At 39.2% G+C, this 16,601-nt stretch overlaps 2 protein-coding genes across 2 annotated transcripts in view; both read left to right on the plus strand.

Moving 5' to 3' along the window:
• The window catches only part of cUnh8orf34 (chromosome Un C8orf34 homolog), a 64,485-nt gene extending 53,197 nt beyond the window's left edge, over positions 1-11,288 (plus strand). Inside the window, exons 12-15 of the mRNA XM_079661468.1 lie at positions 4,520-4,926; positions 6,051-6,147; positions 8,647-8,685; positions 11,001-11,288. Coding sequence (XP_079517594.1) covers positions 4,520-4,926; positions 6,051-6,147; positions 8,647-8,685; positions 11,001-11,008 — 551 coding nt within the window. The 3' untranslated portion in view covers positions 11,009-11,288. The remainder of the gene's footprint in view (positions 1-4,519; positions 4,927-6,050; positions 6,148-8,646; positions 8,686-11,000) is intronic.
• A 4,528-nt stretch (positions 11,289-15,816) lies between these two features.
• The window catches only part of LOC307026236 (extracellular sulfatase Sulf-1-like), a gene marked incomplete at its 3' end in the record, with an annotated part of 91,637 nt that continues 90,852 nt past the window's right edge, over positions 15,817-16,601 (plus strand). Inside the window, exon 1 of the mRNA XM_079661470.1 lies at positions 15,817-15,962. The remainder of the gene's footprint in view (positions 15,963-16,601) is intronic.

Genomic DNA, 16,601 nt, shown 5'->3' on the forward strand with positions numbered 1-16,601 from the left:
TTTCTGGAGCTCCTGTGCACTTGTCTGGGTGTCTCCCCCTGTAATAGAGATGTGTTGTTGAGGGATATGCACACATACCAACAAGTAGGGTACATTATTACTGATATGACGCATTAGATTTGGGACTATGGAGATATTCTAACACCTTTTTCCATTAAACTAAGACGTTTAGACTCTTTGCTCACATTTCATATAGTTAAGAGTCTGAAAGTTTCCTGATGAATGATTTTTATGAATATACAGAAGCCGAAAGTAAACCAGGCTAATCATTTGACTAGATTTTCCCTTTTTGACACTTTCTGATGATCTGTGTGACTTCGGTGAATCTTTCTGGTATGAAGCTTTAGTTTGGGTTGGATCAATTCAACCCACTTTATAAAAAGTGCTCAGTGCATCAGACTCATATGAAGACTTTTGCTCCTAAAATATTGTCAAAAAAAAGAAAGGTTTCTTGATTTGGGGCCAAAAGTACAAGTAGACAAGGATTAACATGCTTTCAGTTTGTCACTTTTTGATAATTTCTGTGACTTGTTGAATCCAAACCAACACTTTAAACACTAAAGTCTCACAATCATACAAACCAATTAACCAATTAATGCTGCATTAGACCTAAAGACAGCTAAGATAATGACTTAATTCTACAAGCATTAATTGAGCATTTAAAGGGATACTGATTAGTTTTGAAGATGTATGAAACGTGGAGTAGTACCTCAAACTTCCACACAAACTATCCCATTTAAAATAAGACTTCAAATATAGTTAGAAGACAGAAAAGCTTTAGAGCCACAGATTTCAAACAAGCTACCGAGGGTGGTTCAATCTGTCCTTCACACTTTCCTTAATTTATTTATCTAACGCCACGTTGAGTGAGTCCTGGCAGGCCGTGTTTGTCCTGCAGATGAGAGCTAATAAAGTTATGACTGTTTGAACAGCTTTCTCTCAACATCAGACACTGGGAACCATCAGAAATATGTGATGCTCCAGCTTTTGATCTTGAGCATCAACTCTCTGTAAGGATTTCAAAATCAAGCTGCTGGTAATGTCTCGTTAATGCCGGGAAGCGCCTGGTTTGCAGTGAAATCATGTGAACATGTGGTGTTTATCACTATTCCGGTAAATAGGAATATCAGCTTCATGGGAACAGGTCACTAATGAGCACTTCCTGTTTGGGTTATGATGATAACATCTCCGTGGTGTGGGCGGTTCGAGGAAGACTTCAGCGGCTAAACGACCGTTTGTTTATCAATTACTCCCGCCGTGAAACAGTGGAGAAAAGGCAGGAAGGTCAGGGTGAATTGAAGTGACGTGGGGTTGGTGTTACACAGAACCTCTCACTCAGTGTGTCAGGGAGCAATCCAGCTCTTATTCATCCAGTTTGATTCTGAATCACACACACATTTCTCTTGAGCCTTACTGTTTGAAACACGTCCATATAAACAAAGTGTCTTAACTGGTAGCTCTGGAGTCATGTGGAAACAGAAGTTTCATATAGTGTTGCTATTGTTAAACACATTGTAAAGCGCTTACTCCTCACTGTACCCTGTATACCAAGCAGGTTTCCCATCACTCACTGCACGGAGGCTCAGTCACTCGTACACTTTGATCTATAAAGCTATGTTGGGCAAACTCCCGTATTATATCTGCTCTCTGATAACACAGAAAGTTGCAAGCAGCTATTGTCTGCGATCGCAGGATATAGTCTTGTTAGATGTGCCAAGAGTAAGGACTGTCTTAGGTAAGACAGCTTCTATGTGCGCAGCTCCACTTGCTTGGAACAGTCTACAGGCAAAATTGAAATTGAGCATTTTTATTTCTCTGAATGTATTTAAGGCACGTCTAAATGAAATGCTTTCTGACACTCTGGGTAGTTGTAAATGTTGAATATGTAAATATGATATCCTCTGTTGTTTGTTTGTTTGTTGTTTTTATGTTTCATGTGGAACTAAATGATGCAGGTCTCCCTTGTAAATGAGATCGATGATCTCAAGGGACCAATCTGTCTAAATAAAGGTTTGAAATGAAAATGAAATGAAACGCAGCCCCCATTTACATCACTCTCCTATACTTTACACTTTGCAAAACTGAATAATATACCCCTCTAATGTCATTTTGTGGACAAAGGTCTTGTTCCCAGGTCCCCTGTTATGCAAAGTCCACTGTTTCATGCCTTGTATTCACATGGGACCTTTAAGACTACAAAGGATCATTATTCATTGATTTGATCAAGTTGAGCTTATTTTTTACACTGAGTTTTCTCTTGTGTATATTAATATATATAAATACATGTATCCCTGCATCCTAGAAGCTTTGACGCTGAAAACACACACTGATCATTACATGTTCCTGCAGCCCAATGTGTGTTTATTGTGGAGTCTCTGGGCTTGTTGTTGTTGTTGTTGTTTATGGATTTCCTGCAGGTTCTCTCTCACTGCAACGTGTCTGCAAACAGTGAACTATCCCCAACGTTAAGTTTAGCCACCATAACTCTTTGGATTATTAAACTGTAATGTCCTGACACGCCTTGAATGCTACACACACACACACACACACACACACACACACACACACACACACACACACACACACACACACACACACACACACACACACACACACACACACACATATCTTCACACACACACACACACACACACACACACACAGCTTCACATACACACACACACACGCACAGCTTCACATACACACACACACACACACACACAGCTTCACATACACACACACACGCACAGCTTCACACACACACACACACACACACACACACACACACACACACACACACACACACACACACACACACACACACACTCACGCACAGCTTCACACACACAGACAGACAGACAGACAGACAGACAGACAGACAGACACACACACACACACACTAGTAACAATCTAGTAACACATGTCAGAGAGTTAGATGTGTGTATCCAAACAGTCTGGGGTTGGTTTTCCCTCAGTAACGTCTCGCAGACATAACTGGATATCTGCTTCACATTCGAGAAAAATGTTGTTTGCAGAAGAGAAAAATCCCAATTTGCTCAACAACAAGAAAGTCAGGGGTTGTGAAATCCTTGTCATGCTTGTTTCTGTTATTTATTTAAACCCACACACACACACACACTCCTGGTGACTCACTCCACTCTCAAATGATAACTTTAAAGCATGCTTTGCTGAATCCTCAGTGCCAGGGTTTAACTAAAATCATCACGGAAAGAATGACTTAGATGTTGACGGAGGGAGCTGGACGTCTCTCGTGTTTTTAAGACGAGGAAAACAAACTATTCTGTTTCTTTTCCCTCTGCGGATGAACTTGGAGCGTTTTCTGAGAGGAAGCTGCATCCACCGCAGTTTACAGCGACTATAAATATTGTCATCAGTGCCCAGAAGAAGGATTAAAGAGTGGAGTCTCGCCCACTTTAATGCTCCGTTAAAAAGTTTGTGAATCATCAGCTGCAGGACAAGAGGTCATAAAACATTCAACTTTATTCTGTAGCCACTGTAAACATATTAAAACAGTTAGAACGTGCCCAAATACGATATATATTGAAAATCTAAACTTGCAAATTCAGAGTTGTTGTTAATTACATCCATAACATCAATTAAGGTTTAGTTTTTCAAAATAAAAGCCTCAGAAAGTATCTGTATCTCTACAGGAAACTCAGGGAAACTAACAGGGAGCTCCAAATGGGGCTTGTTTTTCAAAATAAAAGCCTCAGAAAGTATCTGTATCTCTACAGGAAACTCAGGGAAACTAACAGGGAGCTCCAAATGGGGCTTGTTTTTCAAAATAAAAGCCTCAGAAAGTATCTGTATCTCTACAGGAAACTCAGGGAAACTAACAGGGAGCTCCAAATGGGGCTTGTTTTTCAAAATAAAAGCCTCAGAAAGTACTTGTATCTTTACAGGAAGCTCAGGGAAACTAAGAGCTCCAAATGGGGCTTGTTATTCAAAATAAAAGCCCAAGAAACACATTTTAGTTACAAAAAGCTCGTTTTTCAAAACAAAAGACCAAGTAAAAAACTTTATTTACAATAAGCTCAAATATAGGTTTTGGTTTTTCAAAATAAAAGCCGAAGGAACAAGCTTTTGTTACAAGAAGCTTAAATATAGGTTTGTTTTTCAAAATAAAAGTGCCTGAAACAAACTTTTGTTACAAAAAGCGGGGTCATAAAAAAAACGACTTTATTCTGGAGCCTCAGTGAAAATATTAAAAGAGTTTTAACATGTGTGACCAAACACTATTTATGGATTGAAAATACATTAATTACAGACATAGATAGCTTTAACATCCATTAAGGCTTAGTTTTTCAAAATAAAAGCCTCAGAAAGTAACTTTATCTTTACAGGAAGCTCAGGGATACTAACGGGGAGCTCCAAGTGAGGCTTGTTTTTCAAAATAAAAGCCCCAGGAATCAGCAATATGGCTAATGAAACCTACTAGGCACCACAATCATCTTGAGTTTGACATGTTGTACTAACTCATCTCCTCTCTCCCCCTCAGAGGTGGAAAAGGACCTGGCTAAACTGGCAGAAGTGGGTAAAATGACGAGTCGTATCTCCAACAATCCTCTCTCTCTGCACCACACCCCCTTCCTCCCCCCGATACACCCCCCCCACCGCCACCTCCCCGACACCCTGCCCCTCACCATGGGCCAGTCTCCATCTCCTAGCAACCTTAGCAGCAGGAGTACAACTCCCAGAACCCCCAGGACTCCCATAACTCCCAACAGCCTGCTGAGGCGCTCCAGTTTTGACCGAGGAGCCCATAAAGAGGTGACCTTCAGGAGGTCAAGGAGCCGCCCTGTGACCCCCACCTGCCTGCCGGCCAGACCCCGACCCCTGCTGACCCCCCCGGGACTCAGCACCACCGACAGCCTGGGGGCCAGCCTGAGGGCGTACCTGTCAGAGGTGAGAAGAGAAACACACACACACAAACACACACACACACACACACAAACACACACATACACACACACACACACACACACACACACACACACACACACACACACACACACACATCCAAATGGACTAATCCGTGGAGCTCCTCACACACACACACTCTCGCAGCTGCGAAACTGGCGTGCTTACACTGTAGGTGCTCCGTGTTTGGGGGGTGCGGGTGCTAGTGGAGCCTCGCAGATGGGGGGGCTGCAGCCCCCTTACCCCCCCCTTCCCGCATCCATGGTGTTCAGGCTGTGCTTCGCTGTGTCTCGCAGACCCCACGCAGCAACCAGGAAACGACACCAGTAACCCAGCTCACACTGTCCGCTCCTCAAGCCTCAAAGGGCGGAGCAGCGAGCCCCCCAACGTCCCCCCAACACGGCACCCAGACCCCACGCAGCATTCTCATCTGTTTGTCATTACTGGTGTCATTTTCTGGCTGCTATCAAACGCCATTGTATCACATAATCACTGATGTTCCGCTGTAACGGTGGTGGACTCATCAGAACAGAGTGGGCGAGCTGACCAATCAGAGCACAGTGGGCTCATAGGGGGGGGGGGGGGCAGGAGCTCCAACAATTCGTGTAGGACAGAGAGTGAATACACATACTATACAGAGATGCTGGATGAGAAACCAATGTGAGTTTGGAACATTGAACAATATAAATGTATTCTAGTCGACCTCAACAATGGAATTATGATCAGTAGAAATGGCCGTGAGACATGGGACCTTTAAAACTCAACATTTGTACATACAAAATGTGTTTCTTTAAAATTGACAACACCTTGAATAAGACATGTTCAGTATATGGAGAGCGACTGATTGCACTGAATATTTCACTCATTGAAATTCAATAAAACGTCAATTTTACTGATTCGTTTTTCAGAAACCCTGCAGTAATGTTATAAGTTATTGCTTTTTTTCTGATATTTAGGTCTTAAAAATCACTAAATTGTACGTAAGGAATGTGTAAATCCTCTGTTTCCTTATATTGCCATCAACACCTTGAATAAGAAGTGTTCATTACATGTAGAGGGACTGATTTCCTCATTGTTTCCTGTGTCCCTGCTGTTTGTCTGCTCCTCAGGATGAGTTTTACCAGCAGCTCCAAGCCATCCGGCAGCCGTGGAATATTCCCAGCGACACGGAGAGCGACGTCCTGGATCCTCCTGAGCAGGACAACAGTGAGATATTTAAACTCTGCATTTAAAAGTTTATCAACCCATTCGTTTCTGGACGTTTCCAAAATCCTCACAAATGTGATGAACGGCCTCTCTAATGTTTCTAACTTCCCCACAGTTTCTTTTAAAGGCTTATTTCATTACTGCAGGCATTGAAGTGGAAACAGAACTATTACAAAGTGCAGATTAATGTGCACTTATTCCTTGTAAACATTTAATATGGAGCTGTCATGTCTTTTCCATATTTCACAGAGGGGGTTCAATCCTCTAGGGGGAAATTGTCACGTAAGAAATATTATCCTGGCTTCGATTAAGAGACATCTCTCGATCCAGTAAAAAGACATGAATCATCTGTTGTGGGAAACAGCGCAAGACAATACTCTAAACCTGGACACCATCAGACCTCCTTCAATGCCGCATACATCTCATTTTCAGAGGCTTGTATTTCAAAATGACTGAAATCAACTAAGAAAAATGTAAAATATAAATGTTATATTATAGTGTAGCTGTTCTTACATTACATATATCTACATGTATTCAAGGCTGGATTCACTAGAATATGGATTATTATCAGGTCTATGGTCTGCAAACTGCCTAGATATGGTGAAAGTGCAAAGACACTCAACAATGCTTAAGATTCATCCTCTGGGATCATGAGTACTCCAAAACAAAGGTTGAAAAGTCTCCAAAAAACCTCATATTTACCCTAATTTTCGGACTATAAGGCGCACCTGAATATAAGCCGCAGCAGCTAAATTGAATGATGTGTACATATAGAAGCCGCACTGGACTATAAGCCGCAGGTGTTTTAATGTTTAATTACCATATGTAAGGGTTCGTGCACAGAGGGGATTGTGGGGAAAGAGATGGCTGTTTGAGGAAGCTCCCATTTATTAACATTTCAACAAACAAGTTGCATATTTGCATAACGTATTCAAGTGTTAGCATTTAGTGCAATAGTAGCTACAGAACATGTGCTGTGTAAACTGTACTGTATCACATAGCGTTTCAGACACACAAACTTTTCAACTTTCAAACTTAAACGGTGCGCTCCCAGCGCACGTACCGGCAGTGATCTCCAGCAGTGGTTTTCAACCAGTGGTACGGGGACAAACTGTCTCGCTCTCGTAATGTCTGTCTGTCTTGCTCTCGTTCTGTCTCTTGTACCACTCTCGGTTCCACTTTTACTTTTGCGCGCTACCTGTCTCACTCTTTTCCGGCCTCCAGCTTTTCCTGCTGGAGCCCGCCGCTTAAAGGTGGGGGGCGCGGACCGGCCATAGAGCCCATAGATTTAAAGGTGGTGGACTGTAACCTGTAAAATCCATAGATTTAGGAGGTCCCCTAGTGGCCGTTAGCTGGAACAATCCATAGATTAGCCGCACCGTTATATAAGCCGCAGCGTTGAAAAATGGGAAAAAAGGCGCGGTTTATAGTCCGAAAATTACGGTAATCCTCTTTGGACAATGGAAGGTGACACTTTATTCTACTGAAAAACCAGTTCTGATATTTACAGTGTTTGTCAAGGAGGAAGTGTAGACACTATCTCTGAAATATCATTGGAATCTGACTGGTCAAGATATGTTGCTCTGTACCGACTTAACTTCATATAAATCCACTGCTGCAGCAAAAAGGCATCTGTGTGAAGTAACTGATGATTTCCAAAATAATTTATGTTGTAAATTCAGAAATGTTCCCAAATGAACTCACCTAAACATCTCCTCAGCTTTTCAAATGAAGAGCATGTGGGAATACAGCTCTCAGTGACGTCAGGAAACAAGAGTTAGATTCAAACGAAGATCAAACAGTGATTGTTTCTCAACTGGAAATATTTCCCCACAAACAACTCCTCCAGCTGTTAAATAAATATCACTAATGGCACTAAAAGTCCTGAGTCGAGACAAAGCACTTTGTGGCGTGAGAGAGGACCTGAGGGAGTGTGTGTGTGTGTGTGTGTGTGTGTGTGTGTGTGTGTGTGTGTGTGTGTGTGTGTGTGTGTGTGTGTGTGTGTGTGTGTGTGTGTGTGTGTGTGTGTGTGTGTGTGTGTGTGTGTGTGTGTTCACGTTAACCTTTTCGGAAATGATCATTTCTCTATCTTTTTATTCCATTCCTTTAATTGTTGATTACTTTTAAAAATATGTTTTAGTATAAATTGTTTTTTTAAAGATAGTATTTCTTTATTTAACAGGGGAAGAACCCATTAATGAACGTAGCTGTATATATGCCAAAGTTAGCAGAGAGGGTTTTTTAATCTATAGTCCCTCGACACGTTTTAAACTAATTATAAACATATCAGGATAATTAGAAACATGCAACATATAGGCTCTAAACAATAACAACAACACACATGCTACAGTACATAGCAACAAGTTTAGGGTCTGCAGCTAATTAAGCAAATACTTCTAATTGTCCCCATTAGTGATTTTGACACTTACACAGGTTGAGAAAAGACTTAAGGAACCCTTTAAGATGATTGACCCACTTCCTGTCTGTGTTTCTCCACAGGTGGTGCTCGAGATGCCAAAAAGAGGTCATTGTTTTCAGGTGAGCAAATCATCAGTTCTCCAGAGTCTGAGAGTCAGAGTTTCACCTAAACCTTTCTACCTGAAAGAAAACCTGAGCACATTCATCTGAACGAGAGAGATGAGTTATTGTTTTTACGTAATCGCCGGATTATTTGAATAGAAATACTTTTAGTGGGTTAAGTACATTCTTAGAATAAGTGAGAAATGGATTTAACTTCTGATTGGCAGAAATAAGCATTATGGAATTAATAATTAATATCTAATTGTTTTCTATTGAGATTCCTGGAAAAGGGAAATGACAATAAAGACTTTCATAAAAAAAGTTGATTCAAGAACAAACCTCTGTTATTAGATCAGGATTATTGCTTAATAATAATAATAATACATAATATTTATATAGGGCCTTTCACGAAACTCAAGGTCGCTTTACAAGTCGGGTAGGGGGGGTAGTAGGGGAAAAGAGGCAGACAGGTTAGGGGGGGGGGGCAAGCAAGTAACGGAAAAATAACCCTATCAAACTAACTATATAGTGTAGTGGGGAAAGCCTTGGTGAAAAGGTGCCAATTTGCTAATACTTGAGCTTATATTTTATACGCTCATAGCGGACCAAGTCACGCTCGGTAGTCCCGGTGAGCTCATCTGTAGAGCCACGACACGCTAACTGTAATAACCGGCTGCCTCCACCTTCATTTATGGTGCGTTCAATGACACCACGAGGCTCCATGAAGTCACTGTGAGTTTCCTCCCAACATGTGGTGTTGGGAGAAAGTCTGTCTGGTGAGAAGTGAGGTCTGTCTGCGGTTGTTCTCTTGTGGCGGAGCAGCGTCAGAGAGCCCGTCTGGAGGCTCTTCTGAGGCACAAACACACTCAGAGCTCAAAGAAAACCTCACAGATTCAACCAAAACTCACTGAGGATTACTGAGTCTGCACCCAGATCAGAGTCTGTTAGCAGGCATGTGGAGAAGAGGGGGAAGAAGTGAAAGTAGTTATGCTTGATTGTAAAAATACTGCATTTAAGTTCATTCTTAAGTCAAAGTATACATAAGTATTACCAAAATGCCTGAGGTACCCCCAAGTAAAAGTACTCATAATGCGTATCTTCGGACCATTTATTTGTCTTTATTAAACAATTAACGGAAGAGCGTCTGAGAGGCGTTTTTACCTTTTGCCTTACTAAATGGTCCTTGGAGCGAGGGGCGGGGCGAACCTCTCGGAAGTGATTTCAAAACAAAAGCACACGTATGCTAAGAAGTACTTATACTAAGTAAAAGTAGCGATTGTAAAGATACTGCATTTAAATGCATTCTTACTTAAAGGTGGGGTAGGTAATTTTGGAGAAACCAGCTCGAGTGGCTAGAATTTGAAAATACACAACCGGAAAAAATCTGCCACTTCCTCACAGAGCCCTCCTCCAACACACACGAACGCGCACATGACCAATGAGGGCACGAGATCAGTTTGTACACAGATGGAAGGCTGACAGGCAGGTAGGCCATCCAGTTACTTTAGCCGGCTCAGATGATTGGTCGTGCTTTTTACAGCGCTACGGCTTCCAGAGATGACATTTTTTTATGGATTTTTTGTCAAATCACTTCAGATATTCATTGCTATCAGGATGTTAAGAGCATTCCATGGAATATAACAACAAGTGTATCTCCAGCCGGTTTCTCAAACTTATCTACCCCACCTTTAAGTAAAGTACAAAAGTATTAGCAAATTGGCTGAGGTACAAAAGTACTCATAACGGCCCATTTTAGAATCATATATATGTTAGCTGGATTTATAACGATCTTGAGTACACCAGCGTTGGACATTAGAAATGTATAGCATGGGTCCCAAGCATTTAGAAATGACAGGTGTTTTATAGCGTATATAAGCACTTTAGCCTACGGACAATATTTCAATGAACGCTTGGCTGAGTTATTGCAGGTATTGAGGATGCTAAATCCATTTCTAACCTCCAGAATATAATATGTTCTAACCAGAAGCATTTCAACTCTAAATGGGCCAATATCATAGACTGTATATATAATATTATTACTATATTGATTAATTTTGAGTCACTTTCTTGTCCTAATCAATTGGACATACCTTTCAGAATCAAAACACCTCTATATCATTGGTTGAGACGTTATATTCCTTTCCATTTCTTTAGTTTTTCTTGCATTTTTTATAACATTTCCAGCATAAATCTTTGGGATACTCAACATTTATAAGTATAATTTATTTATCATCTCTGACTTGAATATTTCACGTCTGTTCTCCCTCCTTATTGGCGGAGAAACGTCTCATATTTGAGTTTCTAACACTTGATATTTCCCTCTCTCTCCACAGGTCTATAGTGACGAACTCCAGAGGCTCTGATCCAAACTATTATGCAAACCGCTGGACCTTTTCAATATGTGTACAGAGACAATTATTTTTATACTTCATACTGAAAAAAGATTGTATACTTTTTTCACAGATATTTCATAAACATTGTACTGTACGATAAAAACTGTCCAAATATAACTCCAGAGTACGGATATTACATTTATTTTTGTTTGCTCTTTAGCATGCTATTGCACTGTTACACACAACAGACTGAATGCTGTTATATTAAAATGATTTGGTGCACACGTCTTGATTATTTCTGTACTTTCTTTTACTTTAGTTTTACTATGTGATGGACAGGTCAATAAAAATAAGACGAGAAGACATCAAGTATGAAATATAACTACCTAAATGGGAACAGAGGCTCAAAGTAAGTGAGTTTATCAAAAAAGGATGTGTTCCTTGACATAATCTCAACATCTCTATAAACACTATTTCCCGTCAGAAGAGGAAAACGTATTTCATTGCATATCAAAACGTTCACATATCATTTTCCATTTTCCCTTCTTGTCTTGGGTTGTGATTGCCATCTGTTCGTTTTCCACACATCACTCCGTTTATACCGTGAATATTTTCCTCCGGTCTTTGATTTCATGTGAAGGCACGAGGAGTCCTGGAACCGGTTGAAGATGAAAACTTAAATTACTGCCACAGATGTCACGGAGAGACACTGTGTATCTCCCCTGTCTCAGCATGTCACAACTGATAGAGATGAAATGCTGGAGCCATTACTGATGCTGGCGTACGTTCATATATCACATTATTCCCACATGACTTCTCAATTATAAGTCCGAGGACGGAGATTAATTCACATGCTGCTCATTTAATCTTTATCAGTGACATATGCCATGCTAAAGATCAGGTTTCATAACATTAATACCATCTTTTGAGTCTTCTTAATATCTCTTTAAGCTTTATGCACCATGTAAGACCACCCAGGAACAAAGCAGACTGACGGAGATCCGGACCACCATCAGAGGTCAGAAACTGACCCTCGTCTTAGTTTACAGACGAACAGCACAAATAAATCTATGGTGGAAAGAGGTATGCTGTGAAGGCGTATAAAGTCAGTGTCTTTCCCTGACTGACTGCTTTTGTCCATTTTAAGGGAAAATAACTCTCAGTAAACAGTTAGTGTCAATATGTACAGAGATGGCTAAAGTACACACATCCTTTACTCAAGTAGAAGTACAGATACTCGCGTTTAAAAAATACTCTGGTGAAAGTAGAAGTACTGACTAAACTTCTTTACTCTAGTCAAAGTAAAGAACTTTGAAATGTACTTCAGTAAAAAGTACCCATAACTAGCAGCTGTTTTAAAGAGTACCTGACCTCCCTTTATATTAATAGAACAATAATGTCATTGTTAGCTAATGAATGTTTCCATGGTGACCAACGGCAACATGACAACGTTTCCATTGGTCCCTCTTCTTTAGAGAAGACCAGGAAATGATGGATACACGGATCGTGTTCAAATCAATAGGCACGCAATGACTCTAAATAATAATGATCACGCCACCAAACACACATTCAGACTAAAGGAACCAGCCTGTTTGGAAAATGAGAGAATTAGAAAGTACAGGTATTTGAGTTCAACATGTAAGAAGTAGAAAGTACAGGTATTTGAGTTCAACATGTAAGAAGTAGAAAGTACAGGTATTTGAGTTCAACATGTAAGAAGTAGAAAGTACAGGTATTTGAGTTCAACATGTAAGAAGTAGAAAGTACAGGTATTTGTGTTCAACATGTAAGAAGTAGAAAGTACAGGTATTTGTGTTCAACATGTAAGAAGTAGAAAGTACAGGTATTAGTGTTCAACATGTAAGAAGTAGAAAGTACAGGTATTTGAGTTCAACATGTAAGAAGTAGAAAGTACAGGTATTTGAGTTCAACATGTAAGAAGTAGAAAGTACAGGTATTTGTGTTCAACATGTGAGAAGTAGAAAGTACAGGTATTTGAGTTCAACATGTAAGAAGTAGAAAGTACAGGTATTTGGGTTCAACATGTAAGAAGTAGAAAGTACAGGTATTAGTGTTCAACATGTAAGAAGTAGAAAGTACAGGTATTAGTGTTCAACATGTAAGAAGTAGAAAGTACAGGTATTAGTGTTCAACATGTAAGAAGTAGAAAGTACAGGTATTTGTGTTCAACATGTAAGAAGTAGAAAGTACAGGTATTTGTGTTCAACATGTAAGAAGTAGAAAGTACAGGTATTAGTGTTCAACATGTAAGAAGTAGAAAGTACAGGTATTTGAGTTCAACATGTGAGAAGTAGAAAGTACAGGTATTTGAGTTCAACATGTAAGAAGTAGAAAGTACAGGTATTTGTGTTCAACATGTGAGAAGTAGAAAGTACAGGTATTAGTGTTCAACATGTAAGAAGTAGAAAGTACAGGTATTTGAGTTCAACATGTGAGAAGTAGAAAGTACAGGTATTAGTGTTCAACATGTAAGAAGTAGAAAGTACAGGTATTTGTGTTCAACATGTAAGAAGTAGAAAGTACAGGTATTTGTGTTCAACATGTAAGAAGTAGAAAGTACAGGTATTTGAGTTCAACATGTGAGAAGTAGAAAGTACAGGTATTTGAGTTCAACATGTAAGAAGTAGAAAGTACAGGTATTTGAGTTCAACATGTAAGAAGTAGAAAGTACAGGTATTTGAGTTCAACATGTGAGAAGTAGAAAGTACAGGTATTTGTGTTCAACATGTAAGAAGTAGAAAGTACAGGTATTTGAGTTCAACATGTAAGAAGTAGAAAGTACAGGTATTAGTGTTCAACATGTAAGAAGTAGAAAGTACAGGTATTTGAGTTCAACATGTAAGAAGTAGAAAGTAGGTATTTGTGTTCAACATGTAAGAAGTAGAAAGTACAGGTATTTGGGTTCAACATGTAAGAAGTAGAAAGTACAGGTATTAGTGTTCAACATGTAAGAAGTAGAAAGTACAGGTATTTGTGTTCAACATGTAAGAAGTAGAAAGTAGGTATTTGTGTTCAACATGTGAGAAGTAGAAAGTACAGGTATTTGAGTTCAACATGTAAGAAGTAGAAAGTACAGGTATTTGAGTTCAACATGTAAGAAGTAGAAAGTACAGGTATTTGAGTTCAACATGTAAGAAGTAGAAAGTACAGGTATTTGAGTTCAACATGTAAGAAGTAGAAAGTAGGTATTTGAGTTCAACATGTAAGAAGTAGAAAGTACAGGTATTTGTGTTCAACATGTAAGAAGTAGAAAGTACAGGTATTTGAGTTCAACATGTAAGAAGTAGAAAGTACAGGTATTTGTGTTCAACATGTAAGAAGTAGAAAGTAGGTATTTGAGTTCAACATGTGAGAAGTAGAAAGTACAGGTATTTGTGTTCAACATGTAAGAAGTAGAAAGTACAGGTATTTGAGTTCAACATGTAAGAAGCCAAAGTCAAAAGTCATCAGAAAAATAAGTATTGGAGTAAAGTACTGATACCAGGAAAATGTACTTAAGTGCAGTAACGAAGTATTTGTACTCCACTACTGCACCTCCTTTGAAGGCGTATAAAGTCAGTGTCTTTCCCTTATTTTGCATGAAAACCTCAACTTTCTCTGACGGTTTTTGTCCATTTTAAGGGGAAATAACTCTCAGTAAATGTCATTATGGAGAGGCTTTGTGTTTTCTGTGAGCTGCAGGGAGAAGTTTGTGCGGTAATTGAAAACACAATCAACATACAATCTGGATTTAGTTTCTGCGTTCCTGTGAAGTGGACGTTTCTCACACAGTTTAATGAAATCAGCCTCCACTGTTTTTCAGAGCTGTTATTTGAAGCTTCGCCACACTGAGGTAGCTCAAATAGTTGTCGTACTAAACATTGATAGATGCAGTAAAGTCCAGAGCAAACAGAGAGTCTGAAATGTGTTTACAGAGCAGATCCTGACTCTTTAAATGTTTCTGCTCCACTGAACGAAGGGTGTGCTTTCACTCCGATCTGAAGCATGGATTGTGTTAACACGGAGGAATTTAGAGAGCTGATGATTGCTAGGAAACATCAGAGAAAGGGAAAATTCGCTGTTGATTTCTCAGCTAAATACAATTACTATAAAGTATTCTGTGTGTCTTGAAGCAAATAAACTTAAAACGTACATTAGCGTTTCCACTGTATTCAACTTTATCTCTCTATATATTGTTCCCCCTATGCCTGGATCTCATTAATCATAAACCATAAAAATAAATCAAAAACCTAACTTAAGTGAACATTCAAATACTTCACAAACTCTCAGAAATACCTTCTTATGTAATCAATTTCCTCCACCTCTTTCTAGTTAGTGTTTAGTTTTCACGTGTATCTCTAAATCCTGTGTCTATCGCCAGACGAAGTCAAAACTCAAAGAATAAAGTTTCAGTTATAAGGCCAATAAACGCAAACATTGGCATTTCAAACATTCGGCTGTATTCTTGCCTTTTAGATTATAATTTAAAATACATATTAATGGTTTTCCCATATGACTTACCCTAATACTCGAAATAGCATCAAATTGGCAAATTATAACCTTCTTAAAATCCCAGATAGACACTAAAATACTTAAGAAACTATGAAACTCTTAAAACTAGCTCCTTCATGAATTTTAAGTATCATCCTTACATGTTTTTATGTCTTAATTGTTTGCTTGTTATGGTCTGTGCACTACCTTCGATCACCTGTTGTAATATGTATTGTGTAAATAAAGTTTCCAAAAAAACAAACTCTGATCAGCTGATATAAATTAGCCATCACTTCCAGTTGACATCTTCATTTGCTGAATTTTCCCCGCACGGTCCGACGTGACGTTTCCGCTCCACGTTTTTCGATGTAATCTCTTGATATCTCTTCAAAGTGTTGACACAAGTTTTAATAAGTGTTGCTGGAAGTTTCATATGAAGAAAAACACGACGACAGCTGACTGAAACTACAGGTGTGTGCGCGCGGCCGAGTTCAGGTCAGACACGCGCGTGTTGTTTGTTTGTTTGTGATGTACCGTTTAAAGAGCTCAGACCTACATTTAAATACTGCAGGGACTTCTGTTGGTTAACTCTCATTATTCTGCAGCTGCATAGTTTATAAAGTTTTCTGTATAGATTAAGAAATACACATCCATCATACTGCAAATGTGAAATACAAATCTAGTGTACATGTACATGGTAGAAGTACTCAGATCTTCTTCTGTAAAAGTAGAAGTACTCAAATATTTTACTTGAGTAAAAGTAGAAGTACTCAGATCTTGTACTTAATTAAGTACTCAAGTAGAAGTACTCAAATATTTTACTTGAGTAAAAGTGGAAGTACTCAGATCTTGTACTTGAGTAAAAGTAGAAGTACTCAAATCTTGTACTTGAGTAAAAGTAGAAGTACTCAGATCTTGTACTTGAGTAAAAGTAGAAGTACTCAGATCTTGTACATGAGTAAAAGTAGAAGTACTCAAATCTTGTACTTGAGTAAAAGTAGAAGTACTCAAATCTTGTACTTGAGTAAAAGTAGAAGTACTCAGATCTTGTACTTGAGTAAAAGTAGAAGTACTCAGATCTTGTACATGAGTAAAAGTAGAAGTACTCAG

Source organism: Notothenia rossii, assembly GCF_949606895.1.
Source record: "Notothenia rossii genome assembly, chromosome: 12".
In the NCBI taxonomy this organism is placed as follows: Eukaryota; Metazoa; Chordata; class Actinopteri; order Perciformes; family Nototheniidae; genus Notothenia; species Notothenia rossii.